Consider the following 27,890-nt stretch of genomic DNA (forward strand, 5'->3'; position numbering starts at 1 on the left):
TGCCCATCTGGAGTGACAGATTTCTGAGTTTGAATATAAAGCCAGCGTCTGAAGTCGGTAAAGAATCATCTGGATAAGCCAGAGAGAGATGACGTTAAATCTGAGCTCTTTGGCCACAGTCAACAAACATATGTGTGGATCATGAGGTAAAATGCAGGGTTTAAAAATTGAAGCCAATGAATCAAGGAGGGGAAAAAAAACTGGTCACTGACAAAGTCAGTCCCCAATGACTATATGTTGGCATGTCCAATTTAGAAATGCCTACAGCCTGGCACACAAACAGTTTTGGTCCCAGTAAACAAACACAAACGTATGGGCAGGGATTATACGGAACCCATGAGACACTGGCGAGACGTCAAACAGCTGGCTCGCCCAAAACGGAGCTTCAAAACAGTTTTTCAGGAAACCTATGGGTGACATCACTGAGGAATCATCCATCTTTGTATAAGGTCTAAAGGAAAGGGTTAAAAGGAACTGATGAAAGAACACAGACAAACATCAGAAATATTTAGAAACCTGACACAAAGCAAACTTTAAAATTTACCATCAGCTGCTTCAGCCAATGCAAGCTGAAGCTTCAGGAGCTGCACTCACAGTCCTCTCACTTGAAAATGTGTGGGCAGATCTTAAACATGCTGTACGTGCAAGACACCCTAAAAATACCCCAGAACTTCAAGAAATCTGCAGGCAAGGCCGGCTGAAAAACCAAAGAGACACAACACAACACTATCAGGCTGTTGGCTGGATGTAAAAAGCATTTTTAAGAAATGACATCTGCAAAAAAAGGGAGAACGGTTAATTTTTAATCTCCGTTCATAAATAAAAATTTGCATGCAAGTGTGGGAAGCAAAGCATTTCCAAAATCTAATTTAGTTTCTTCAGGTGAAAACACTTAAGACACCATGACAACATGCACCATGGCAACACACCATTAAAAAAAAAAAAAAAAAAAAGAAATCATGATTTTCACCCTTCGTTCTCTCTGAGCTACAAATCTGTTTCAATAACTGCACAGCTCTCCTGTTATCCTGCTGCTTGCATCACCATGACTCATCTTCAGATTTCAGACTGACACGTCTTTGAACCATCCAGATGTATGCTTTTTTTTTCTTGTATTGTATTTCTGGCTGAGGCAGAGTTGAAAGCACAGTGAGATAACAGCAGACAGCTTTGTTTACTCATCTTCCCCTCCTTTCCAGGGTGCACTTTATTTCTATTGAGGTTTTTATATAGTCACTAAAAAGGCAAAACATACCTATGCAGTTTCAGTATGACACTATGGGGACAGGGATAAAAACATGCTGATTATGAGTGCCAGGGTGTGTAAACAAGAGGTAATAAGACATCAGTGAAATTCACAATAATTTACTCCAGTGCCAAAGATAACACACATCACTGCAGCTAAATTAAGATAACGAAGCGCAGCCTGTGGCTTTGCAAATCATTTGGTGTTTCTCATACAGTAATTCATCATTTGCAGAGAGCTGTGCAACCAGCAATACTTAGTTCTCATTTAATTAGTTTACACTACCATGAATAAACATTTGCTACGGCCCTTCGGCAGATCAGTCCTGCCATCTTCGCCGCTCACCACCAAATATCGCAGCCCATTTCCGAGTTATCTCCAGGTAGATAGAAGGTTTATTGGGCAGATAGTCCAGATACACTGTCTGGCCTGTTTTGGGAATCGCCATTTCAATCTGAGTCCCCTCATGCCACTCATTAAAAGAAGTTATGGAGATAAAATCAGGCCTGGCTTCCAGCGCTGCACTCAGAGATGTTTCGTAGTATTTGCCGTTGATGCGGTTTCGGGTGTTTTGGAAGTTCCAGGGTCGAATACTTGTGTCAATATATCCCGGCCCTACACTCGGAATGAATAGCAAGTTGTTATCTTCGCAGAAAGCTTTAACAGAGGCCCAGTTACGCTGAGTGGACCCATAGGAAAAACCATTAGTAGCAAAGTAGGTGTAGACACCATCAAACCCTGCTACGAGGATATCCCTTTTATGTTTCTCCTCCACCAGCAGTGCAATAAAGATGGCATCATATGGGGTATCCCTGATGCTGTTACTCTCTGTGTGCTTTAGCAGCTTGGCCCACTGCTCTGAGTTCATCAGATATGAGTCATACACATAAAAGAGAGGAAGAAGTTTTCCAGTGTTTGTCCGGTACTTGAAAAAGGCCGGATGCTCTCCATATCTGAAGAGAGGAGACATCAGATGAACAACCAGAGAAAAGAAGACGGGTGCAAACATGCTGATTAAGGACTGATGTAATGAGTCATGACAGAATGACTCCTAGAGAGGCAACAAGATCACAGTAATGAAGTCTGATTGACACTAAGGAAAAACACACAGCAATACTCACTTTTCTATGATGTATTTTACATTAGTGAACATGTTGACTTCATCCCTGCCTTGGTATGGTTCAATGTGAAATGCTACCTGCGAACCAGAGAGATGACAGTGTCAAAAGGATGCGTTTAAAGGACGCAGTTCAATTAAACAGCTGCTGATTACAAAACAAACATGTATGAGCCTTGCTACTATGTTAATACAGACCTTAATATGGTATTTATGTGCCACCTCCAGCAACAGAGGCACAATGTCATCTGTTGGCTCACCATTGTCATCCTTCATATTGGGAGGATACCAGGACAGCGCAATGACACCTCAGAATGAACGCAGTAAATATTTAAATAAGTCAGTAGATAACATAGGCTGTATGTGCTGTTAATGTACGTTAAATGTGTTAAATAATTTTTTTCTGATATCAGCACAAACAAAGTATGGATCAATTACAACACAAGCCTGGATGGTTACTCAGGGTTATTACTTATCAAAGTATATACATCAGCCTTTGTCATGAAGAAAAGGAGCTAAGTTTCAGTTTAACTGTTAAACATGTAAACATATAATAATAAAAAATGTATTAAGGATTAGGCTAGAATGTAATAACTCTACCTCCTAAAATTGACTATCAGCCCTGTGGCTCTCAACAGAATCCTTTTTATGTGGGCCAGCTGCTGCGACACTGTTTGGCAGCATGCTGTGAATAATGATTTTGAGTCCTGGCACAACATGCTGTTTTTTACAGTGATCTATGTCCAATCGCAACTAACAATTGTCAGTGTAACCCTTTCAACCATATTGCCCAGCTCCATTGTAATATCACAATATGATGATAATGGCAAAGAAAAATAATAATTTCCGTCTCACCGATGGCTGCTGTACGCAGCTGCTGCATGTGTGCCTCTATAATGGAGGGGTCCCTGGAACTGTATGCCCCCAAAGAGGGATAAAAGTTGGACCCAATGTCATCAGGTGGGCTGTGTCTTCCTTGTGGATACCCCTGAGCCACCTTAAAGTCCCAGTGTGGCAGCTGTGGATGGTCCCAGTGGATGTACTTGCCATCAAACTTGGGGCTTCCAAACCATGTGTAGTAGAAGGCATGCAGATAGTAGTTGGGAGGAGGGAACTTCCTCAGTGTGGCTTCCAGTTCTGCGTCCTTGTCTGATTGGACAGGGTTGTTCATTTTGGATTTGTCAGGTTTGCTTTTGTTTTCATCTCTCTGAATTTCTGGATCATTCTTTTTTTGTATGAACAGCTCGGCTCCTTCTGGGCTGCTAAATGGAGAGTCCTCTGGTGTGAGCGCCTTTAGGACCACTGTTACGATGAACACGAGCAACACCAAAGCAATTAATGTGATGCAAGATTTGCGTCTAAACCTTGCCATCCTTCAGTCAGTGCACCGGGCTTTCTGTAGCTCATTGTAGGGACAGCAGAGAGCCAACGTTGCTGGACAGGACGTCATTGAAACTTGGTCAGAGAGAGGTTGTGTTCAGCCTGGAGTTTAGAGGACAGAAAAGATAATTAGCATTAAAAGATGTTCAATTTCAAGTCATTTGTTTGTTTACGCAAGGATCAACAACACAAATAAATGTTGTGGAGGAAAAGAACCAGCCAACTCAGAGTAATATGATCCAGATAGGTTGCAAATTAAAGAATCATAAATTAAATGAAATAAAATACTACCATATCCAGTATTTACATCATAAATTGTGCTATTGACCAACAATGAGTGCTCTAAATAAAGACAAAGAATAGCATCATTTGTTCACATTCAAGAGGCTGCAAACACTAAATATTTAGAGGTTTAGATAGAAGAATAATTTACCGGGTCGATTAATGCCCAACAGATTGATTAATCGACTGAAAAGCAGTGAGAGCTGGCTACAATCGTATGTTACATAAGAGCAAATAATTAACACGTCATGCAAAAAGTAGTTAAGAGTTTTCATCGCCATATACAGCAGCCGACAAACACCTAGAATCACAGGCTAACAACATTAGCTAACTGAACTCTACCTGCGCTGAACTTCGGACTTGTCGAACAGCAGCCAAACATGACACTTTATCAGTTTTATCCTCCGACAGTCGAACAAGCTAGCTTGTTTTCCTTTACTGATTTACTGTACCATAGTGTCTACCGTATAACACATCCAGACTAATGACTCGAAGGTCTCTTCATAAATTATTTTCGCTGCATAACAGGCAGAGGACGGGACAACCTGCACTTCTGGTTCAGCTGCTTGTCCTGGGAAATGTCACAGATCTACAAATGCTCCGGCAGCACAGCGGCTAGCGGCTGGTACCCATCCATGTTACATAGGAAGCTGATTTCGAGAGCCGTGTCCTCACAAGTCAACAACAGCCACAGGACGAGATTTAAAGAAAACCAGAGACAGATTGCGCCCCCTGTCGTATGGGAGAGGTATTAAACAAAACGACTCTACACAGCAAAGCAGTGTAGAGTTATATATACATAAATTGAATAGACACTCGCTGTTATGCATTTTTCCTCCAGAGGAAGTCAACGCTCAGCTCACAGAACATCATATACTGTATGATCCTCTTTGTAAGAGTCACCCTGTGGTTTATTTTTGTGTCGCTGTCATCTTCTTACCTCCACCTTGGTGCTCCATGTTTTGTCCTGACCCTGACTCTCTGGTTTTACTCAAAAGGGCATTAAAGCAACAATTAAAATGGACCTCATATTATTATTATTAATCACTGTATGTACAACGTTCATGACATGTAGCACAAACAAGGCAATAACACCTTCAGGTTCCATCCAATTTATTGACTTTATTGACTTTCAAACAAACGTGTACAAATTGCAAAACAGCTTTTTTTGGTAACACCTCATTGTTCTCTTATTTTCATTAACAGGAAATAAATAAAGTGAAAGAAAAGTAAACATTGTGAATAGAGAACACAACAAAGAGCAAAACAAAAAGAAAGAACAGAAGAGGCAACTGTTTTCCATTAGATTTCAACTGCATCTCATGTGCAGCAGATTGAAGCCAAACCACTAACCAGGCCGACCGCTGGTCAGTGTAACTGTAGTAGCTCTTTTGTAGTGAATGACATTTTGTACCGGTTACATGAGGGATAACCCCATCCTAAACTCTCTTATTTATAATTTACAACATAGGGATGTACACTACATTATATTGTAGTACTGTGCTGATACACCAGGTGGCAACACATTCATACAGTGATACTAAAATTGCCTGGTGCTGCCACCCACTTCCACCTCCAACAATTCTCACACCCTGTACCTCAACAGATTGGCTGATATGAAAAGAAGAGCTGGCATTTTACTTGATTTTACTCAAATACTATAAAGCATTATGCGAGGCTTGTTTTGTAATATATATTTAATGTTCAGTTTTTTAACACTGTGTAGGATTGGCTTCAATGAAAATGGCAGACAAAGAGTTAAAAAACCTGTCTTTGTCAAGGTGATTTCTAAGGGGGAAATTATCTTAATAAGCAAATACACCAAGGAAAGAAAATATCAATACCAGCTCTGTGTGAAAAGTGGCATGTTTTGTGTGGGAGTGGATTCCAGGCACGGCGAGGCATAACAGAGTGAAGGAATTGATGCTCAGCGGTCGTCGTGTTTCGGGTAAAGCGTGTCCACTGCCAGCAGCATCTGATTCAGCCTTTACATTTCATTCAAGCCGGTCTGCTCACATTCTTTGCTAACTCACTGGGAGGTGCACTTTGTCTTTGTTTAAATATATAAAATGTGCTTGTGCATGACAACCACAGAGTGCACCGCACACACTGTACTGAGTTTAAAATGTTAAACTGGTATATAAGAAAATGTTATTTGTGTCTGAGGAATGAACACTGCACGGAAACCGCGGTCCTGAATGTAATACACAGGAGGGATTCTCTCAGATTTGTTTTCGAGAGGTCAAGGCAAAATCAAGGTGTAATCCCCATTTTATTTTTGATTAACTGAAAAAAAAATATTTTGACTTGGTCACATACGTTTGCCCCTCTATGCAGAGAAGCTGCTTTTCCTTACACAACACTGAACCTCAGAAAACCTCAAATAGCATTGGAAGATAAACCACCGAAAAGATTAGTTGTTAATAATATCAAAAATACCAACAAACAGGCAAAAAAATAAAACAGATTGGTCACAGCAAATTTATGTACACATACACATTAAGAAAAGAGCTGTCAGTGGAGTTGGAGAGGGAGGTGGGTGAGTGGGGGAAGAAGAGGAGAGAAAGATTTTGGGCAATTAGATAAGCCCTGTATTTGCGCTATACAGGGGAGTTACAGGGGTTGCCGTGATGGCAGACCAAGGACAGACAAGGTAAAAAGGAGGGGGAGAGGGACGGCTGTACGTTCACCTCTTCTTGGGGGCTTGGGTGGTGCGGGGTGGGGTGACAGGCCGACCAGAATTCACACCACCATACTGGTACTTGGCCTTCTTCTCTGAGGGCTTTAGGATCTTTTAGACAAAGAGAAAGGATGAATGTGTGACAAAGGTGAATGTAGATACATATGTGGATGTGTGGTGTTTTACGCTACCTGGAAGGAGCACATGAGGGATTCGTCGACACTCATCATGCCACCTGCGTTATCAAACTCCCCGCAGTAGTTTGGGGCAGAGAACAGTGTGACCAGTTGGCGTTTGGCAAAGAACTCATATCCATCCTCCACAACCTGTTAGAAAGACATGAGATTCTTCTTACTCCTACAGCGATCAATACCAAGAACAGAGCTTCAGTTAGTTCCAGACTCCAAGTTTGGATTAAGGTTGAGCATGCAAAACCACCTACTGACTCAATATGAAACGCCCTGTTAAGAGCTGGAGAAGCAGCAACTAATTTAACAATAACTCATGTTTGCCGTTTATGCATGGCCCCCTTAAATGTAATCTTATTAATTTCTTAGGCTTCATTTACACAGCAACCAGCAGTGTATTAAACAATAGTCTTCCTAATAAATACACATCCTCCACTGAATCGACATGTTTATTGAATTTAATCACACTGAGATGAAAACGCAGTGATAATCACAGCCTTGGCCATTTAACAGGTTAATGTACCTGATGACTATGTCACAACTGCACGAGTGCCCAGTCATTCTTTGATGAACACTATTACACTCATACTAAAAAATAGATGAATAATATTAGAGTGCCTGTGTGTATGATGCGTGAAGAAAACAAGATGAAATGAGAGCAACAGTTGCTATTAATAGTGGCTTAGCTCTGATGATTATGTCTTCTCATCAGCAACAATAATTAAAATGGAGGTAAGCTGTAATTGATTAAAGGGATAACCATGTTTGAGAACCAAAAAAAATCTATTTGCTGGCTATGTGCTTGCTGATATTTACACTGCATGTTTATGCTCTCAAACTTCATCCCTTTACTAATTACCTGGTGAGCTCTGCAGATGAGGTCCAGGTCATGGCGGTTTAGGAACTTGCTGACCACATCTGCCCCGAAGGTGAAGGAGACCCCACGGTCATTCTCTCCCCAGCCTTGTACATCCTTATCTGGATCTGACCACAACAGGTCACACAGCAGGCCTAAGAGACACACGGGTGGAGGAGGAATACAGATAAGTCAGGAAAGAGTTAAAAAGAGAACAAAAACAGGGTGGGACACGAGAGCATGCACAGTACCTGTATCAGGAACATCTGTTGGTCTCATGATCCTGCGGATCTGCTCCATAGACTGCAAATCAGGTGATAACCCTGTGACGGAGACAATCACATCAGTACACAACGACACAAAAACAAAAAACAAAGATGCGATTAATAAATCAGCTCCCTCACCTCCATGGCAGCAGAAGATCTTCTCATCAATAATAGCAGCAATGGGGAGGCAGTTAAAGCAGTCAGTGAAGGTCTTCCATAACTTAATGTTGAACCTGCGCTTGCCTGGTGAAACGCATAAACACACATTTTCAGAATTCCAGGTGTGTGTGTGTGCTTCAGGGCTGTTTGTGCCAGCATGTGGGCAATTTATTTCCACTTACACTCGTCATAGAATCCGTAGATGCGGTTGATGGAAGCACACTCGTGGTTGCCCCTGAGCAGGAAAAAGTTCTCTGGGTATTTGATCTTGTAGGCCAGAAGAAGGCAAATGGTTTCCAGGGACTGTTTCCCTCTGTCCACATAATCACCCAGGAAAAGGTAGTTTGCCTCTGGAGGGAAGCCCCCATACTCAAACAGCCTCAGTAGATCTGTGTACTGCCCATGGATGTCACCTAAAATGGAGTTGTACATATGACAGTCAAATGACTATATTATGTTGGGAGTAAAAAGTCAAAAACCAACAAACTTTTACAACCAGATCAAATATGTGGAAAATGAGCTACCATTGGGATATGATGCTCACAATCCAGGTTAATTATAAAAATAAAGGACACAGACACAGACGCACACACACTCACACAAACTCATTTTAAATGTTAAGCAAATCTCCCGGGATCGAGGGCAACCTTTTCTTTCTTTGACATCAGTTTGACAGAGATGAGTTTTAGTTGGTCTCGGCACATCTCTGCAGATGAGACCTGAGATCACCTAGCCAAGACCTGCTTCCTTTTTATATCCCCTTGCACCGACTTAAGAGTTGCTCTAATTTGGGCTAAGTGCTCCAGACACTGATGACTGCAGGGAGCCTTACCAGAAAGACTACGACAATAATAACAGGCTTCATCGTGACTGAAAACAGAAAGAGGATTCATGTGCCACATGCTTTTTATGGCAATGGTTCATTACAAGATGGCACCAAATACAAATTAAAATGAAATAATAGCTTTGCAGCTGTCTGGCTCTGACATTAAAATGACTAAGTAAAGCTGCAACTTTAAGCCAGTTGGCATGATTTTTCTTCCATTTCACGGTGCCCATCACGAATGTATGCACCAAAAACCCAAACCACAACTGGCACCAAAACCTACCATGGCTACAGCCCTACACTTACTTTTGTCTGTGTCCTCAGAGTGCATGCAAATGCAGACTTTCTCGTGCAAATGAGTGATTTAAAGAATCATTTCTGAATGTCTAAAGTCTAGCTCTCAGTGTCTGTTGTGTTTCAACCAATTTCATTGCAGCCCCTTGTTGCCATCTAGAGTTTTGATGCAAGTACTGGTAACGGCTCCTCGACATTAATAATACAATATCAAAACTTCAATGAAACAAACCATAAAGTATTAATGCTGTACTCTCACATCATAATCCAGGCCAGAAGCAAACACTCTGACATCAAGAGAGCTTTTAAAATGTCAGAACTATTGCTTTCAATTCTACCTTCTCAAAAAGGAGTGACGAGGTGACGGTGGCAATCCCATGTGTTAGGAGAATGATTACGGTTTATTGGCAGTCAAAAGCAGCAAATACTGAGTGGCAACATGAACACAGAGGACATCACACAAAAATACTGAAAACTATTTTTGACTGTACAAACATGAAACAAATCATCATTGTTCATTTATGTTGCTATGTATGTTTAAAGGAAAAGTCTGATGTTAGGAGTCTGGTTTTGGTTAATGCTGTAATCTCTGAGGACCTTTGAATTGGAGGTGAGTGAACTACAGCTTACTATCCTCTGAACAGGGTTTACTCTCAGCTGAGCTAAATCAGATTATAAATGATACTCCTTCATTCAGCTACCTGCTGGTTTTTTTCCAGCATTTTTTTTTATTTTCATTCTAGAATTTATTTGCAAAAACACTATCAGTAGCAGCCAGAATCCTAGCTTCACACTTAACTCCACACTAAGAGTTGATGCCTGACAAAGTTATTGCTGTGAATGTTAATTTGTGAGCTGTTTTCCATGGGGCAGCCTCTGTCTGGCCTCTTAGAAGGAACTGCAGGATGACAGCAAGTGAATTATTTACTTGGCCTGTTGCTGCAGTGTCAAAACAGTATGAGAATAGCAGCATGGAGATTTAGGGTATAGAAAGCAGAGTACAATGCGCAAAGATAAAAGCAAAACAAGGGGAAAAAACAACAGAAGAAAAACAATGTTGAAACTGCGGTTAGTGTGACAAAAGGCAGGATTTGTCTAACAAGACAACACAACACAAACAGCTTAGAACACAGCACTACAATAGTGAAAGGGCAGAGCAGGCCATCGAGAGCCACCCATGTGTGGTACATAAGTGGATATTTGTGTTATTAGCTTGGCATTACGGCACACTGCGCTACACTGCTGCAAGACCTTATGTTAAATAATCAACTTGTATAAGAGCACCGACATAAATATACAGCACAACAAACACTGAATAACAGCGCTCAGAGCAACAGCTGAATGAAAACAACAAAAATAAGGTTGCTAATGATAACTAAACTGATGTTTGCTGTGTATGGGGTAACAATAAGTGTAAATATTGTGTAAGAAATCCATACAACACCTTAAAAATAGAAACCACATACATGAGTAATTAGAAATGCCAACAATTACAATATAGCAAGTCAAATCAGAGCCCTGTCAAAGATTTAATTGTCTCTAGTACCACTTGTCTAGTGTCTACAAACATGAAAAACCCTACTTTGTTCTTGTCTGGTTGAACTGTGTCTGCCCATGAAATTCCATGGCTTCACAGCTATGGTATATGCATGAAAAGAATCTATTTAAAATCTTTCTGAAAGACTTGCAATCAACATATCACCGGCTCTTTAATCAAGAAAATAACAGACTTTGTAATTAAAGGAAAGGTTCACGAGTTTTAAAGTCTGTTTAACAGCAACACGGAATTAACCACATGAACACTGTTTATGTGTTATGATCATTTGCTCTGTTCCTACTGAGTATTCTCCTTGTGTCCTAATGTACTCATATGCATCCATGCCTGTAGTCTTCTGCTAATTCAACAGGTTGCCAAATGAACTATATTAAGTTCTAAATCAATAAGATCCTTATTTAACATGTAAATATTTAGTAATGTTGCAGAAAATTGTAATTGCGGGTTTTTTTTAAAGACATTATCATAGACTTGGATTATTTTGGCAGCAAAATTGCCACTTTAAATGTACTCAAAAGGATGATGTGATGATTATTATGATCTGTGTCATAAAGAACATCATTATCAAAACAAGATAAAACGTTTGTCATTCTGCTTTTTTCTCATAAAAGTAAACAGTGGCAAAGCTGATGGCTGCTTCAGTGGCATTAAGGTTAATGTGTGAGGGACTAAGCACAGAACATGATCCTTGTGGCCTTAGTAAATAATTAAAAACATTCACCATTCTGTCTTTATTGTCAGCGCTGGTGCTCACAAGGCCTACCATCAGATATAAAGGCAACTAATTAGGCTGAGGTTACCAGTTCAGCAACAAAACAAAGAAAGTGAATGAGAGACTGGGAATTTTAACACACCGACATTTTAACACACCTCATCTCATGCATATTTCAGTGTTAGGAGGGAAACATGTGGGGCCTTTAAAAGTGGCCCTGATCTTGGTAATGTCCACATAATTACAACACTCTTTAATTATCAAAAATGTATTAAATTGCTGCTTCTAATTATCGTATTTGTCACCCAGAAATACAAATGGTGCCATTAGAGACTGATAGACCTACATAACAACATCAACATGTGTGTGGGAGGAAATACAGTATATTGTGCTCTGTATTTTCAAGGACTGCCACATATATTAGACAGCTCAGAGTTTGCAGTTGCAGCACAACACTGGAGGGAAGAGATAAAGCATGTGGGAGTGCGCTGAGATATGCAGCAGCCAGCCAGAGATAGCGATAGTGGTATTTATTTCAAATGTTGAGAGAAGGAGCTTGCAAATGAGATGTGAGCCTCTGTCAATCTGTTTATACCATGCATGTGAGACAGCATTAATACGTGGGTATGCCTCTTGGTAACATACACAGCGCAGCTGAGTCAAGAGAGTAAAAGTGACTCAATATATGGCCGAGGCCGAACCAGTGTTATCCGCTCTGGTTACATAAGTAAACTCTGAGCTGCATCAAAGAAATTGATTGCTGCTCTAGGCTGTGCAGACCAGGCTTTGTGGTCTGTGCTCTGCAGAGTGGGAGTGCCATCGGTGCACCCAACCAACAAAATGTTGTTCTTTGACATATGTGAAGGGCCCAAAAAATACTGTGCTGTAAACTCAATTACTGGGAATGAAATGAAAACATTTTCATTCCTTTTGTACATGATGTGTATGTATAGTCATTTTTTCATATGTCTAATGACTTATTTGCAGAGCAGTTTCAGCATTAACTGGGGGTGCCACAGTAGAGTATGTCATGCAGGGCAGTAGGTTAATAGAGAAGATAGGAGAGCATTGCAAACAATGAAATATAAACAAGTGAAAAAAGTGCAACAACAATGAGATATTTAAAATACTAACCACAGATCTTCAGGGGTGCCTCAAGCTCTAGCAGGATGGGCTGGCTGAGGAAGATCTCCCTGGATTTGATGCAGAGGCCCCGCACCTCTGCCTCCGTCATCTGGACTATCTTCCCAGGGCGACATCCACGCACTGGAGAGAAAAAAAAACATACAGAAGTCTCTATTAAAAACTGTCATTTGTTCATACATTTATCAGAAGGGCGGCATGATAGAATCATTTTTCACCTAAGGGGGAAAAAAAACAAAGGCTTATGAACTGTGGGCGTAATGGTTCTGTAGCTTATGGCTGCAAGTAGTATCCATTCTTTAGAAACCCACTGCTTTGAGAGCAGCTTGCATCTTCAGCAGTGGTGTGGGTTTATTGGCGGTGTAGATGCAATGTTAAGCCTACTTTCTGGCAATCAGCCACAGGTCTGGGTGCAGATTTATCTTATAATGATGAAAAGACTTATGAGAACTGGCTATAGTCAGCAGCTAAAATAGTCAGGCGGTAAAAACTAAGATTAAGAAACTGCTTCCCTGTCGTGATACATATCTGTTTTATTTTATGTTTGAACTGCTTCATTTTTGCAAATACTTTACATATTGAAAATCAGTCATGCAGTCATACACAATTTTGTGACCCCACAAAAACAAACCCAAGCAATGGTTAGAAAACGAACTGTTCATGATGGAAGCAGAAGTGAATAAATCCACGACTCAGGAATTATGTAATAACTAACCATTTTGGTACTGCCCTTAAAGCTATACGCCCACTAAGAGTCCAATAAATGGTTGCTGAGCCTAGTGAAATGAGTGCATGTTCGTGAGAGAGGACGTTTCTTGAAACCCTTTTTATTTACCCTTTTATTTCCTTAAAAATGATGGCACCTTTTACAATGGCCAAACTGGGAGCTGTTAAAAATGAAGAGGAATTCTTATGCTTACTGCAACATGTACATGCATTCACATGTATCTGTGGATGCCCTTATTCATCCAGGTCATTTCCAAGAGTATAAATCACAACAATCCTTGTTCAGTGTCCTCAAACTCTCTCACTGCGAGACAGAGAGAGTTCTCATTTTGTAATTCAGCCAAATCTGACAGAGGTAAATGATCCAGAGGAATATGGATCATCACAGATGGTCAAATGGAGTGCCAAAAAAGACTATTCATGGGCCCCACCAACATTAATTAAGTTCATTCACACCATCAAATTTCCTTATCCTCCATCTACTGTATTCAGCATTGCTTCATGCCCATGTGCTGAACACGTTGTGAAGCATGAAACTGCAGAAGTAAGGCTCTTTACTGAAAGGCCAGTCGTCATCAGAGCAGAGTAAGTTAAGCTCAGATGCTTAGCCTGCTCAGCTTTAACACTGAACCTTTCACTGTTCACACTTGTGCTCTGCAGGCTTGCACTTTTCAAAGAGATTATGTTCTTAAGAACATTGAAGGGCAAAGGCTAAAATGAAGCAATGGCAAGGATTTGCAGCCATCATAAACCAGATCACTGTTTGTGTGTGTGTGTGATTATCTATACACGTGCACAAAGTGGCAGCATGTCTTGTAAGTTTTAATTGGAATAGTCTCGCTGACACTCGACTTTTCCTCAAGCCTGATTTTCCCACACAGCAAAAACACAGAGTAAGCATTGTGTGCTATTGGAATTTAGAATAAAGGCTCAAAGTCTTGCAAATTGTTTTCGTTTAGAAACAAAACTGAGGGTGAAAATCCAAGGAAATAAACAAGGAAACAATCTGAGGTACAAACCATGTGTCATTTTGAAGAAGAACCTAGTAGATTTGACAGACCGCTTAATTAATCCAATAATTGGAATCATTCAGACTAAATGTTAGTTATTAGACAAATTTACAAATAACCCAGACAATGTCTAGTATAAAATATCACAGTCAACATGAAAATCAACTGTAAAATACATTTGTTTGGTGGTATTTCACTAACAGTCAGGGAAGCAGTGTGTAATGTAGTATGAAATGAAAACAGCATGGCTACATTTTCTCTACTTTAAATCACTGCTTATAATATCATAAAATCAAATGCTTCAAAACAAACACAAAGTTTACACCTCCAACATCCAAACTCATTGACCACTCATTGAAGATGCCACTGCCGAGTGCCACTTGTACTGAAAACATGACCAACACAACAAGTCACAGTTTGAGCTGAGTGACAAGGCAAACAACATGAGCACAGAATTAACAATATTTCCAGCAGAAAAAACTGGCTAACCCGAAGTCTCAGCTCCTTGCTGTCAAATACCACCTACAAGCTGACTGAGGACTGCGACTGTTTACACCACTGCAATGCGATTTTGGTTCATAATAGAGATAAGAAAACTTTGTCTGGTTACTTTAATTTGTTTTCTAATATTTCTAGATAAATATCATAATATCTGCAGTGTGATAGCGTGTTCCAGGAATAATTAAAAATAACCAAATCCAACATGTTCCCTCATCAGAGTCACAGATACTGGTGGAAAGTATGCCAAGGACAGCTTTGCTGTAGTGGTCTGGTCTGACTCCATGGATATATCACAGGGGAAAAAGAAAACTCTCCCGTCTATCTCTCAAGCAGGTGGACAGCCAACACAAAAGGATTTTTTTTTGCACAGGTCTCTCTGTGTAGTTTGAAATTTGATCCTCACAAAAAAATCAATATAACAAAGGTATTTCTGTGATCGGTTTAATGTATGGGTAAGAGAAACACATCATTCTTTGACTATCTATCCTTTCAATGTCCTCCAATAGTCTTTTATTATTCTCTAGTGCCAGTATAGACATTTGCAGAGAATAAGTATGAATCACATCAAGCTGCCCACTAACTGACACCTACAAACCACATTAAAAGTTAAAATGAGCCAAAATCAAACTATTTAGCCATCAAACGTGTCTAAGATCTACTGATAAAGATATCCAGTAATAGATGAAAAGTTTACCTATTATATTATATTATTTATTTTTTTTAGCTAACTTACCTATCAAAAGATAAACTGACATTAACCAGGTCACCAACCGAAAACAACGAGAACTGTCAGTAGCATATATATATATATATATATATATATATATATATATGTATCAGAATTAAACCAATGGCCCTTCTGTCGATCAGTATACTTGTATTTTAGGTGGAACTATATTAACTTGCAGTATTTATTGCCCTTACAAATGATTTTAGATCAGTTAAAACGTCCCTGCCCCTCCTTTCAACACCAGCCATACACAATTTGGGCAAATAAATGAGCTAAACCGTCGCAAGCACATCACACAGAAGTTTAATAACACGCTAAAACAACGATATAATGTATTGACTGCCAGAAGAAATGTAGATTTTCTTACGTAAACTGAGACCTGTAGGCGTTCACTGCTTACACTGTTTATAAACACGGCCAGGCAGCTAACGGTACCGCTAGCCCGAGCTAGCCAGCCGGGCATACACCGTTACAATTGACTGACATTAGCATGCGAGGTAGCTAACACTTTTCCTGCGTTTCCTGAAGCTACCCGGGTTGTTACAGAATACCAAATACCCCCCGGGTGAATGAAGCCTAACCTCTGCTTGTATTTCATTTCATAGATTGCATTAAAATCGATCACCTTCCAGAAGCCGAGAAATAAGGCTGTCCACGTTCAATTCACCCTCCGCCATCTTCACTCTGATGTTGAACAGTGCTGGCCGGTTCAGTTTCCCTGCGCGGACACCAGGAGGCGCTGTTGTGAATCATGAAGACAATCAGGTAGAAAGTGAAGAATAAACCACTGGTCAGTTTAACCCAATTTATGTTTATATATCAATTCCAGTGCTATAAACCTTTACACGTTTTTAAAATTAAGTTTAATTATGTTTTAATGTAATTTATTATGAAGAATTGTGAATGCTACATGCAACATTGTTTTCTCCTTTATGAGTAACCATTAGTTTTTTTAAATTGTACAAATGTAATTGTACAACTGTACAGGAATGTTGTGGAGACAAAGAATACATTGGCAGAAAATGCAGCTCAACAGAAGCTGCTTTAATCAGTATAAGACCATAAACTATCTCTGCTTATGTTTATGACTGGGCTGTATTACTGGTGATAATGATAAACCTAATAAATGCAGGCATCTGTTCCACTAGTATATAGAGTCCTTCTGTACAAACCAGCTACATTACATCAGTTTTGGATTAAGAGTAATCACAAGTATTAAAGAATTACATTTACTTTGTTAAAAATGACTTATTCCAGACAGATTTGTCAGAATTAAAAGCACATCAGACAAAACATAAAAATAAATGATCCCAAACATTATAGTCTGGGCTCTGGACAGGTATTTTATTGGTTAGACCCACTATAACATTTAAATACACCTTACTGATATCAAATATGAGGGGAAACATTCAAAACTTAAAAAATTAATACTAAAATCCTCAATCATATTTAACTATTGTTTTTGATGTTAACTGTAGTGCAGATGGTATCTTATTGTGGCTTATGAGGGGGGAAACTGCTTAATTATCACCACTAACAATGTCCTTTTTTTCCAGTTAATGTGCTATAATTATCAAATGGCACTTTTAAAAGCAGAGGTCTTCATTTCCACAGCAGTTGTCATCATCCTCTTGTGTCTTTTGGCTCTGCAGGACAGGAAGAGCCAGGTGGCAGTGCAGCCTATCAGGAGGCCAAAAACAGCCAGCACCGCAGCGAGCCATGTTGGCACACTGTCCGAGCCTTTCGACGTGAGAGGCAGAGCTGTGCTGTGTGTGGTGGGCACTGAGGCGGTGGTGGACGTGAGAGGCCGGTCTGTGTTGTCAGTTTTAGGTGCTGATGTTGTAGTTGAAATGGGCAAGCTGTTCACCTTTGTGAAGACGTAAGGATGCTCCTGGAACACACAAACAGGAAGGCCTTAAACTAAGCATCCACTTGCACAAACTGAACAATACACAACTAGGTCATCGGTTACATGAGAGAAATGTGGCAACCTTCTTACCTCAGTGGGGCAATTAATGTTATTTCTGGCATTTGTGAAGTTATTGTAGGTCTGTTTTTTACCCACAGGCTCCAGCTGAAGATAAAACACAAATATATCATAGTACTTCATACAAAACCCTTCTGACAAATGCAGTTAGCCCTTTACGGACTCACCATGTTATTCCACAGAGCTGCAGCCATGTCAGCATGTCCCCGTTCACTGAAGTGGAAACAGTCCTCAGAGAAGTAGGTGGTGTCAGGTCTGCCATCCTGCAGGAGAACGAATAAACATCACTGTTATTGAGTATAATGCGCTCTGAGGAGACAACCTGCTGCCCTCCTAAAGTTGAATATTTGTATTTGTGGAGTGCTGTGAAAGGTGAATGGGGTGCACGGAGAGCTTACAGCATTCAAAGGAAGGACGGAATTTTTAAAAAATGGCTGGACCACCACAGCAAAGTCCTCTCTGCCATCATAACGCCCACCGTACACCAGCTTTTCAGTCTCAATCTGACAGAAATAAATGTTATTGCAGCTACAGTGTTGAAAAAACACATTGTGGTCTCTCAGTTTTTCGTTTAATCACCTGTAGCTCCCTATTGATCCGTTTCATTTCAGCTAGCTCTGGTGAATCCTCACTTGGTAACAAGAAGCAGGGGCAGACAAACCTGTGGATAAAGGGAAGAATCAAACTGCTGAATTTACGCCGCAAAATGCTTTTATAAGCGTTCAGTGCTTGCTGGATTGACTGTGTTTTCAATCAATTTTAGGAGAAGTGCTTTTGACTCAAATGAGCAATCTGCCCTTGACTCAGGGGTTTTGGTTCATGGAGAATTGATTCAGTTATGAGTGGTTCGATGAACGCACTGTTGTAACACACTGCACCCGAGACTGTCCCTTTTGATCCGGCGAAGGCCTTCAATTTCCAGGATGTCCAAAACGTTGACAATCGTTTTAGGAACCTGCAGTCAGAAAGAAAAACAGCACAAGCTTCTGGCTCATCAATCAGCTCTCTTATGATGCTACTGCCTAATCAACTGTCAGTGTTGTTTACCTCTTGGTACAGGATATCCAAACTTGCCATCATATGATGGCTGAATTTCTGTGGTGACAAAGAGGCCTGCAATGTACAAAATGTTTATTAATTCATGATGAACACACTGAAGCACACTCACGCCTTCTTTCATCAGCTGTGTTTAGAAAATAACAGCATAATTAAGGCCCATTGCAGGGAAACTGGCCAACATATCAGTGAAAGAAAAAAAAGCAATTCAACATGTAGGAGCACACCAGCAACAACAAACGCTAAGCTGTCATTACCACAGTCTCAGAGCTCATCTTAAATTGATGCTGCACTTTGATATTCTGCTTCAAAGCACAAACATTAAAAGAGAGACTACCCTGTCAGTGTAGCATGAGGAGAGTTATGGACAGAGGAGGAAAAAGGGAGGCAAAATGAGAATGGGAGAGAAAAGGAGGCAGCGAGACAGGATGAAGAGAGTCTGGGTCGACTTCTGTGTTGTTTATGCCTCTTAGAGAACAAGGCCTGTCACTGTGCCCCCATGTGCTTGTTTTAATGCAGACTGAGGCCGAAATAGAGGGGGGGGGGGGGGGGGGGGGGGTGACAGAATGTGCTCATTGAAAAGAAACCACGTCTGCTCTCATCTCACTCTGACACAATAAAACAATTAGGGGAGGGCTGCTCACAAAGCTTGATTATTCTGCTCCAGTGCTTAGTTCCATTTGGGGAGTGATATCATGAGACAGCTCCACACAGGGCATCACACAACACCAAGGGATTTTTAAGCACTCTATACTACACAGGGATTTTCTTGAGGGGAGTGCTTTGAAAATGTCCTCCATCCATTGGGTCATCCCACATTTCCTGTGATGGCTTCTTAAAGTTACTCACCCGATCGTTGCAGTACTGACACAGGTCATTGCCTCCGATGAAGAGGGTCACAAGCTTCCAGTCATTCTGAAAATCGACTGTCTATTTATGTTAAAACAAATCAAGAAGACAGACAGACAGCAATAATTAGTTTTCTTTTATGTTAGTATAAAATATAATTTCTGGTCAGTTAGTACTCACAGAGTCATTTTTCATGGTATCAATCAGGCGTCGGACTTGCCCTGGAATTCCTCTGTACATAATTAGTTTTCATTAGTGCACAGAATGCTCATAACCTATTAAAGGCTGATAACAGATAAATGCCTGAACTCACGCTACTTTAGCCCCTGATACAGCCATGTTGAAGCCACTGCGCTTTGTTCCCTGCCCCTTTGATGCTCCTTTTATCCCAGCATTAAAATTCCTCAGGATATCTGACATTATACAAAAAGTAAGTACAAGACAAACCTTAATTTCAGACCAACTCTGCCATCTAATGGTGATAGTGTGAATTACTCTTCAATGGATGAGGTTTGTTGACTTACTGGGCAATGTTGTGACAGTGTCGAGAGTTTTATCACCTCCGATGCTTGTTTAGAAAAAAGACAAATTATTGAATAGATGAAGGGAAATATAAAGGCACATGAGTACAGTCTCTCACCTCCATGACACCCCTCTATATTCAGTTCTCAGTTGAAGCAGATTCTTTGCTTTAGCACCAAAGCCAGTCTAAATGCAGGAGAAGCTGGTTTTAGTTCATGAAGATGATATTTCTCACTCAGCTCACACATGAACTTAACTTATAAACACATCGGAAAAGAAGTATATTTCAAAAATAATGATCCTAACCATTTAAGGCAGATCCTTACTGTTATAGAGTCACCTAGAGCAGCCACCACTTTAATGTCAGCAGGTCGTACCCTGTGAGCTAACAAAAGGCCAACATGAGCATATTTTATTTTAACCCTTTAATTTCACGGCATGGGTGCTTACCTGAAGTGGGCACAGTGTCGGATGGAGCTGTATTAGCACAGGTGAAGTCACTGCCCCAGTTCTACATGATGACAGCAAAATACAGTTTATGCATTATCTTGCATTAATAATAAGTACCTGCATTTGTTGTTATGGTAGTAAAGGTGTGACCTACTGTAACTGGAGGAGGAGTGGGTGGAGAGCCTGGAAAGGTGTAATTGCTATTGAGGGCAGTCCTGAAGAATGGATTTGTCTAGAAAAGTAAAAAAAATCATTAATACACAAAGGTGATAAAAACAACAACAATATGAAAAATCTATAGTTCCTGTTCAATTCTGACCTCAGTGGGACACTTCAATTCAATGCCAGCCGTGAAGTCTTGTGTAAATGTCTTGTTGCCCACTGGCTCTAACTAAAATGTGAATGTCAGTAATTTAATTTGAAGAAATACAATCGCATGAGCCAAAAATACAAGCGACTTCTGATAATGCAAATCCCACCATGTTGTTCCAAAGAGCACGAGCCATGAGAGTGTGAGCCTTCTGGCTGAGATGGAAGCAGTCAGGTGTGAAGTAGGAGCGATCGGGCCGGCCGTCCTGTTAAAGCAGAACATATATAATCCAAAAGTCAGAGCCCGTCTCTAGACAGAAATGTACCATGTATGTAAATAACTGTAGGCACCAATGTTTCAACTTGTATCTCACCTCTAATTTGGGAAGGAAAACCTCTCTGAAGAAAGGCTGCAGCACCACAGTGAAGTTGTTGTGTGTGTCATACATCCCAGAGTCAATTAGCTCTCTCATAGCATGCTGGAAATAAGAAGATGGAGCCATAACATACCAGAGACCAAAAAGAAACTTACTTTAATTTGCTTTCAAAACTTAAGCATGAAGCAAATCTTTCAAAACTGTAAAAACTCTCAGAAGTTTCCACAGCATGTCTTACCTGATAAGCTCTGTTAAATTCGTTGACCTTCTGAAGCTCAGACGATCCCTCTCTGGGCTTCAGGATGCAGGGGCAAATTAATCTAAAACATAAATCCCAAAACTGTTAAATTCTTCACTTTAAACATGTCTGATCAACTCAACTCCAATTCACTGACCTTACAAACCAAGAGGGACAGCTCAGAGTGTTATCATTGTGCAGATCACGTAATGGTACAATGTTTAACAGCTCTACCAGATTGACAATGGCACGAGGCACCTAGAAGATACACAACAGCTTGTAGGGTTATCGTAGTCTGGATTATGACTTTATAATGGCTAATTTATAATGTTGTACAAGCTTGTGTTGATGAGGATGAAAACATACTTCATTATGGAGTATATCCAGAGCTTGACGGATACGATTGACCACATTTCTAGGTGATAAAATAATCTGTGGAGAAAAACACATACATGAACCGTGTATATAAAGTGTTATTTAAATCATTAACGCATAGATTAAAGCCATGGATGGCTTCAGTGAGTGTCTGTGCAGTGTCTCACAGTGTCTGTGCAGAAATCACAGATGTCATTGCCACCAATAAACATGGTGATCACTTTCCAGTCATTGTGGAAATCGATGCGCTGAAGGAGATAAGAAGTAAAAGTTTTAATTGGTGAACATAAAACTGACACAAGGTTATGTGGGTTCATTTCTCAATGTGTTTCTACAATCTTACCGAATCATTCTTCATTTTGTCCACTAGGATGCGCACCTGTCGTACCATATCCCTGGAAAAAAAACGGTTTCGATGGTAAAATCTGTATAAATTATTTGTTTTGTTGTGTAAAAAAAATAAAAAAATAAAAAATATGACTGACCCACTCTTGGCTCCTGCCACAGCCTGATTAAGAAAGGCTGCTGGACTGTCCTCTTTACCGATTCCCTTTGAGAATCCAGCCAGAGAAGGGTTAAACTCCCGCAGGATATCTGCAAACAATCACAGGGATTTGTCATTAACAGTAGATGTGGTCATTTTAGCACTGCTTCTTTTTTGTGCTAAACACATTTTAAAGAGAACAGTTGAATTTCAAATGTTAGCATCAACATACTTGGCAGAGTGGTCACTGTGGTTATGTTTTCATCACCACCGATGCTGAAAAAGAATGCAGAAATAGCTTTAAGTTGATTTGTATGCACAGAATAAACTCTTGGAGTATTTTCTTCCCACACTATATCAAACATACCTCCATGACAGTCCCCTGTACTCATTAATCACCAAGAGAAGGTTGTTTGTTTTTGCACCCACACCATTGCCTGCCTGCAGAAAACCAGGTCCAGAAGAAACAGAGGGAATATTAAACAAACTCCAAGTTTCCAACAGCGTTTCATGACTTTTGATGTTTATATCCAAAAACAGTACAAATTATATGTCTTCCTGTTCTACACTTAGTTTTTACTGATAAATCAAGGGTGTAGTTTTAGCATGGACAGAGGTGACGTCCAGAGATTACTAAAGATGCTCTCCACCAATCATTGGGTGCAGGAAGGGTTAAATTCCATTCTATTCTGGCGTCCTACCAATATCCTCCTGTCCCAAAACCTTTGATATTCTGATTCTGATTGGGTTATATCAAGGACTCTGGTCCTGCCGTAACTTATATGGCCATGTGAGTGGCTGGGCCTTTTCCTTGCTGTCACGTGTGCTAGGTTGGTTGGCAGTGCCAAAACACATGCGAGACAGTTGTTGGAATTTTAGTCAATTTTAGTCACCAATGTCAAAAGCAAATCGACGCCCTTGTGAAAAATACAGTTTTATTAGAATGGAGCTCACAGTCAGAGAGTCGCCAACTGCTGCCACCACCTTGATGTCTCCCGGTCTGAGCTCATGAACTACACAGAAGAAAGAAGGATGTGGTTAAGCTTGTCTCTAATAATCTTAGCACTTAATATATGTTTTTTTTTTTACCTGAAGTCGGCGTGGTAGGAGACGGACTACGGTCTGTGCAAGGAATCTCAGTACCCATAACCTAAAAACAAACAGTTAACAGAATGAATGACAAACTCTGTTAACCTCTAATTTACCTTTGAAACTGTGACAGAAAGACTCATACAGGTTCTGTAGGTGCAGAGGCTTTGATATAAACATCCTTCTCTTTTTCAGTTGGGGAATTTAGCTCAGTCCGCAGGAAAGGTCTCTCCTGGGATGGGGAATGAAAGGTTTTATGATGAAAGTCTCCACCATGACCTGGAGGTGGCAGCAACCTTTAAATATGGACCGTACCTGTGTAGGGCAAAGAATCGTGAGGACATCGCTGCCCATGGCCTCGGCCTGACCTGCGGGCGGCTGGAGCTGGAAAAGGAAAAGTTAAGATTTTAGGGTCAGGAAGGTCTATTCTGTGCTGATTACACAATTCCTCTGTTCACATGTACCTGCAGAGTGAACAATGTTGGAAAAAAAATCATCCTGTAGATAATCTCATGTGGTTAATCTTTACATCTCTTATCTACCGGTAATCTCTCTTCAAACGTTTACTGTAATCATTGTTCCATCTTACTTTAAGTCTATCCTGGCTCATTTTATAACACTGAAACATTTCAGCATGCTGTCTTTTAATCTGTGGCTTTGATGAACAGGATCTCACCAGGTCTGTCCAGAGCTGAAGAGCCAGCTGGTTAAGATTAGTCCATGATGTGTCATCCTTCAAAGAAAAGTTGTAGCCTATATAAGTTACACATTAGCCAACAATGTGCATTGTTACAGTAGGGCAGACTGCACAGTATATCTTTCAGCTGGTAGGAGCAGTATTCTGAATTGTGAATGGCTTTTGTGTACTTACAGAATCTGAGCTGGCTTCAAGGATAACTGGAGCAGACTGCAACACGACAGTGAAATCTGCATGTCTGCTGTGCCACTTTGGATTATTCAAAACGACACCGAGAGAGTCCTGGAAAAAAAAGGCAAAAAGGCAACAATAATACACACATTACAATGTGGCTTAGATATGGAGAATAAGAAACACATACACAAAAAACATTTGCAGCATTACCTGCAGTGATTTCAGAAGTGTTGCTTTGTGCAGGCCTTGATTTATGACTTCATCTGTCATACATTCACACCTGGTACAAAAGAAATGAATAGCACTTAAAGTTGCACACAGCAAAATAAAAAAAATAATGTCTCGTCTGCTATACGGTTAAATAAAACACTCACTTGTGTTGTTGATGGTTTCCACTCCAGACAACCACATGAACCAATGTCTGCTGCAACTACAACATACACCCAGTATGTTATTAATCTTCCACTTTTTTGTCAAAATGACAACATAAATTATAACACCGCAGCATACCTCCTTCTGTAGAATCTGCAGAGCTGCTTCCACTTCGTGCACTACAGCTTTAACATCTCCCATGACCTAAAGCACAGAGAAACTTTAGTACGTCAACTGTTTTTCTTATTATTATTTTTTAGTAGATGTAGTAAATCTTACATGTGATGAACAGGGACAAATGTAATCTGCTGGAATAAACAGCAGCACAAGCTTCCAGTCTGACACCTGCAGGAACATACAGTATACTGTAAAAATGTTTGACATGTATGAAAGAAACTTGTGAGAGGGTTCATCGCACCTGATGTGAAAGTGAGAGAGTCAACTCCTCGGCTTCTTCCAGTAAGCTCCTGCAACACATATACTCTAACATATGAGGGTTCCATTAAAGTGATTTTTATGTGTATATGTGATGTATAAGTGTGTATATTACCTGTAATGCACCGATGTTTGATCTTGAGTGATGACGTCAGGATTAAACATGGACAGCAACTCTATAGACACAGTTGTAAAGACGTAAATATCCCGATAGCACCATTAAACTGTGGATTATGTGCATTATGGGATAATTCCTGTCATGGAAAAGACATCGGATAAAAGCATACTCTGGCTGCCAGTTTCGCTCACTTATATAAAGGTCAACAACCGGTGTTTATGGCCTGCTATCTTATCCTTACAGATAAACCCAACAAAACCACATACACCATGTGTGTATTGTTCTAACAGCTTTTCTATAAAGTGTGCTCACTTTCTGCTATTTCCTGTAACATGGTCTTCACAACTGTCAAATGTATATTCACAGGAGGCACTCAGCCTAAAGTAACAGTTTCAAGTTAAATTTACCTAAAGTTAACAAGTGAAAGTGCAAGATTACTGTGGTTATAGCAAAATCAATTACATATATTTGAAAAGCATCTACATTTCTAAACATTTGGAAATAGTGAGATTAAGAGACAGTTTAGACTTACCGGATAGTCTATGGACAACTTTGTATGCTTCATCCCTGAGGTGAGGGCAAACAAAATGTACATTTATCATGAAACAATGCATTTGTCATCACGTTCAGTGCTTATTGGAGGATGTTGATTTTTTTTTGCTGTCTACCTGTGTGAAAGCGGCATTCCCAGTGTGTAAACAGCAGAGATATCAGCAGGTGTGAGAGCATGAACTGATGCTGATGAAGAGAGATAACATAATAGGTAACATAATAGATAAAAAAATGAGAATGAAATGATGTTATGTTATAATAGCTAAGCAAAAAGGTGATTTAAAATAAGCAGTAGATCAATAGTCTTATTGATTATACTAGTAGAGTGCATTACCTGAAGAAGATGGAGACAGGGGGGGAGGTAAAGGTGAGCAGAGTATCGGCATGTAACGCTCAGTCTGTACCACATAAAAAACAGATAGAGATATAATAAAAATAAAAATATGTATGTTTAATAATACATTTATTTATAATGAAGTCATGTTCAGTACCTTCTTTGGTCGTCCATTTTCTTGTATGTCAGCACCTACGGGTGAGTGGAGGCACCGATTTCAGAATAAAATTATTTTCCACATGGATTTATAAACATAAATACACAAAGAAATGCTTGTTTTTCTTTTTAGGAACTTTTAATACTTTGTGTAATAGCATGACAAACCATCTGTGTAGTTTTTGCATTTGCAGCCCAAAGTCCTTTAACATATATATCTAAACAGACATATTGTAAACATACCCTGTATTGTGCATATCAGCAAAAGCCAGATATCATAGTGCTGGTGAAAGTTTAAACATGGGTGAAGTAGCAGGTCCTGTGAAGATGAAAGGCTAACCTACGAAATCTAAGTTTGGACAGACAGTCTATAAATTAGGTGCATCCAAGTTAACGCAATAAATCCTCACCTGAACAGGCGGGCTGTTCGGTCACCAAATCAATGGTCTAATCCCATGACTGTGCTCTTAAATTCTGTGACTGCAGATCGGTAAATGTGTCTAATGTTCTGTATTTACCTGTAAATGCATTGCATCCAACAATGGCCGCCAGAATCAGGAATGCAGATCTCGTCATGATGCAGTGAGATACCGAGCGCTTTCCACACAGAGGGGTTTGTCTGCTTCCCTCCTCTTTTCCCCCTCCTCAGCCTCAATGAATAACTGTAAGCTTTCACTGAGTGTAAAAGTACACTGCACCTGTCGAGGGAGTGGAGAAGAGTCCCAAGAGGGCAAAGTTTTAAGCAGGGAAAGGGGACAAGGAAGAGAAAAACCTCTGATGTAGAGAGAGACATAATAATTACTGTTTTTTTTTTTCCCCTGTCCTCTTATCAGTTTACCTGAACAGTAATCAAGTGAATTACTGTCATGTTGTTGTAGCCTCATGTCAAAACTGAGACTTTATGAAGGTCAGCGAGCCATCACCATGACACTTACTATATTATCTAAATGTTTTTTCATCTCATAGTTAAGCATACATTTTCTCAGTTATTTCTCAACCATCTCAAGGTACTTTGTGGACACAGAGATAGTAACCAGAGTGATTCTTCCAGGGAAATGAATACATTTTGTGTTCATAATAAAACTCATTTGACTGTAAAAAAAAAAAAAAAGCAAACAACCATAAAGTATCGGCTGCTTAATCAGTTTACAGAAGCGTCCAGGGGGACACGTTAAAAACACATTAATAACATTGACAAGGTAATGAAAATTGTGTGCTGTATGACATTCAATTATTTTTAATATTATGTCCTCCATGAGTAGAGTGTAGAGTCACTGCATGAGGATAAATCTCTGTATGTACTGTCTTATTTTAGTGAGGTTGTATAATTTTATGTTAACAACTAGCAATTAAGAAAAACTGGACATGTTCAGTATTGGAGATGATTTAAGATACTGATTAGATTGTTAAATACTTTACGAGTTTGTCCTTATACCGGCTTTGCAGAGAGCCTGACCCTTGGAATCAGTGCAGAGTAACAACAGTCTATATTATCAGATCTTCATCAAGCTGCAAAAACATCTGCAGTGTTATGACATGTTGATAAAATTGATAAAATATAAAGTGCAATATTTCTACCTGAGAACTGGGATTTGGAGGGTTGGACACATTGCTTGCTCCATGTCTTCCCTCAGTCTCTGGTGCT

At 40.0% G+C, this 27,890-nt stretch overlaps 3 protein-coding genes across 4 annotated transcripts; all 3 read right to left on the reverse strand.

Annotated features, from left to right (window-relative positions):
- Positions 1-1,169: 1,169 nt before the first annotated feature.
- Positions 1,170-4,669, reverse strand: manea (mannosidase, endo-alpha). Of its 2 annotated transcripts, none has more exons than XM_028396466.1 (5): positions 4,571-4,669; positions 3,219-3,845; positions 2,562-2,671; positions 2,368-2,444; positions 1,170-2,199 (listed from the first exon to the last, which is right to left on the reverse strand). In XM_028396466.1, exons 2-5 carry the CDS (start codon positions 3,733-3,735, stop codon positions 1,566-1,568), a joined length of 1,338 nt encoding a protein of 445 aa, XP_028252267.1. In that variant the 5' UTR covers positions 3,736-3,845; positions 4,571-4,669; the 3' UTR covers positions 1,170-1,565. The 2 variants fall into 2 exon arrangements, with proteins under 2 accessions (XP_028252267.1, XP_028252266.1); XM_028396465.1 differs by having other exon boundaries at positions 4,368-4,616.
- Positions 4,670-6,278: 1,609 nt separating this feature from the next.
- On the reverse strand, positions 6,279-16,388 carry LOC114427530 (serine/threonine-protein phosphatase PP1-beta catalytic subunit-like). Its single transcript, XM_028395641.1, has 8 exons — positions 16,297-16,388; positions 12,696-12,827; positions 8,357-8,587; positions 8,154-8,258; positions 8,001-8,072; positions 7,753-7,904; positions 6,897-7,031; positions 6,279-6,816 (listed from the first exon to the last, which is right to left on the reverse strand). Exons 1-8 carry the CDS (start codon positions 16,346-16,348, stop codon positions 6,712-6,714), a joined length of 984 nt encoding a protein of 327 aa, XP_028251442.1. The 5' UTR covers positions 16,349-16,388; the 3' UTR covers positions 6,279-6,711.
- A 668-nt stretch (positions 16,389-17,056) lies between these two features.
- Positions 17,057-26,821, reverse strand: LOC114427803 (phospholipase B1, membrane-associated-like). Its single transcript, XM_028396018.1, has 43 exons — positions 26,764-26,821; positions 26,247-26,281; positions 26,090-26,153; positions 25,872-25,935; positions 25,736-25,770; positions 25,201-25,261; positions 25,069-25,117; positions 24,930-24,995; positions 24,789-24,854; positions 24,653-24,708; positions 24,489-24,558; positions 24,279-24,386; positions 24,084-24,140; positions 23,723-23,791; positions 23,553-23,639; positions 23,408-23,468; positions 23,273-23,331; positions 22,686-22,759; positions 22,551-22,594; positions 22,320-22,428; positions 22,178-22,229; positions 22,002-22,082; positions 21,826-21,891; positions 21,617-21,717; positions 21,460-21,541; positions 21,219-21,323; positions 21,015-21,110; positions 20,855-20,926; positions 20,690-20,767; positions 20,536-20,596; positions 20,412-20,470; positions 20,204-20,271; positions 20,088-20,131; positions 19,877-19,976; positions 19,744-19,795; positions 19,564-19,644; positions 18,706-18,771; positions 18,519-18,613; positions 18,238-18,319; positions 18,057-18,161; positions 17,826-17,921; positions 17,671-17,745; positions 17,057-17,562 (listed from the first exon to the last, which is right to left on the reverse strand). Exons 1-43 carry the CDS (start codon positions 26,819-26,821, stop codon positions 17,245-17,247), a joined length of 3,327 nt encoding a protein of 1,108 aa, XP_028251819.1. The 3' UTR covers positions 17,057-17,244.
- Between the last annotated feature and the right edge of the window lie 1,069 nt (positions 26,822-27,890).

Source organism: Parambassis ranga, chromosome 22 (assembly GCF_900634625.1).
Source record: "Parambassis ranga chromosome 22, fParRan2.1, whole genome shotgun sequence".
NCBI classification, from domain to species: Eukaryota; Metazoa; Chordata; class Actinopteri; family Ambassidae; genus Parambassis; species Parambassis ranga.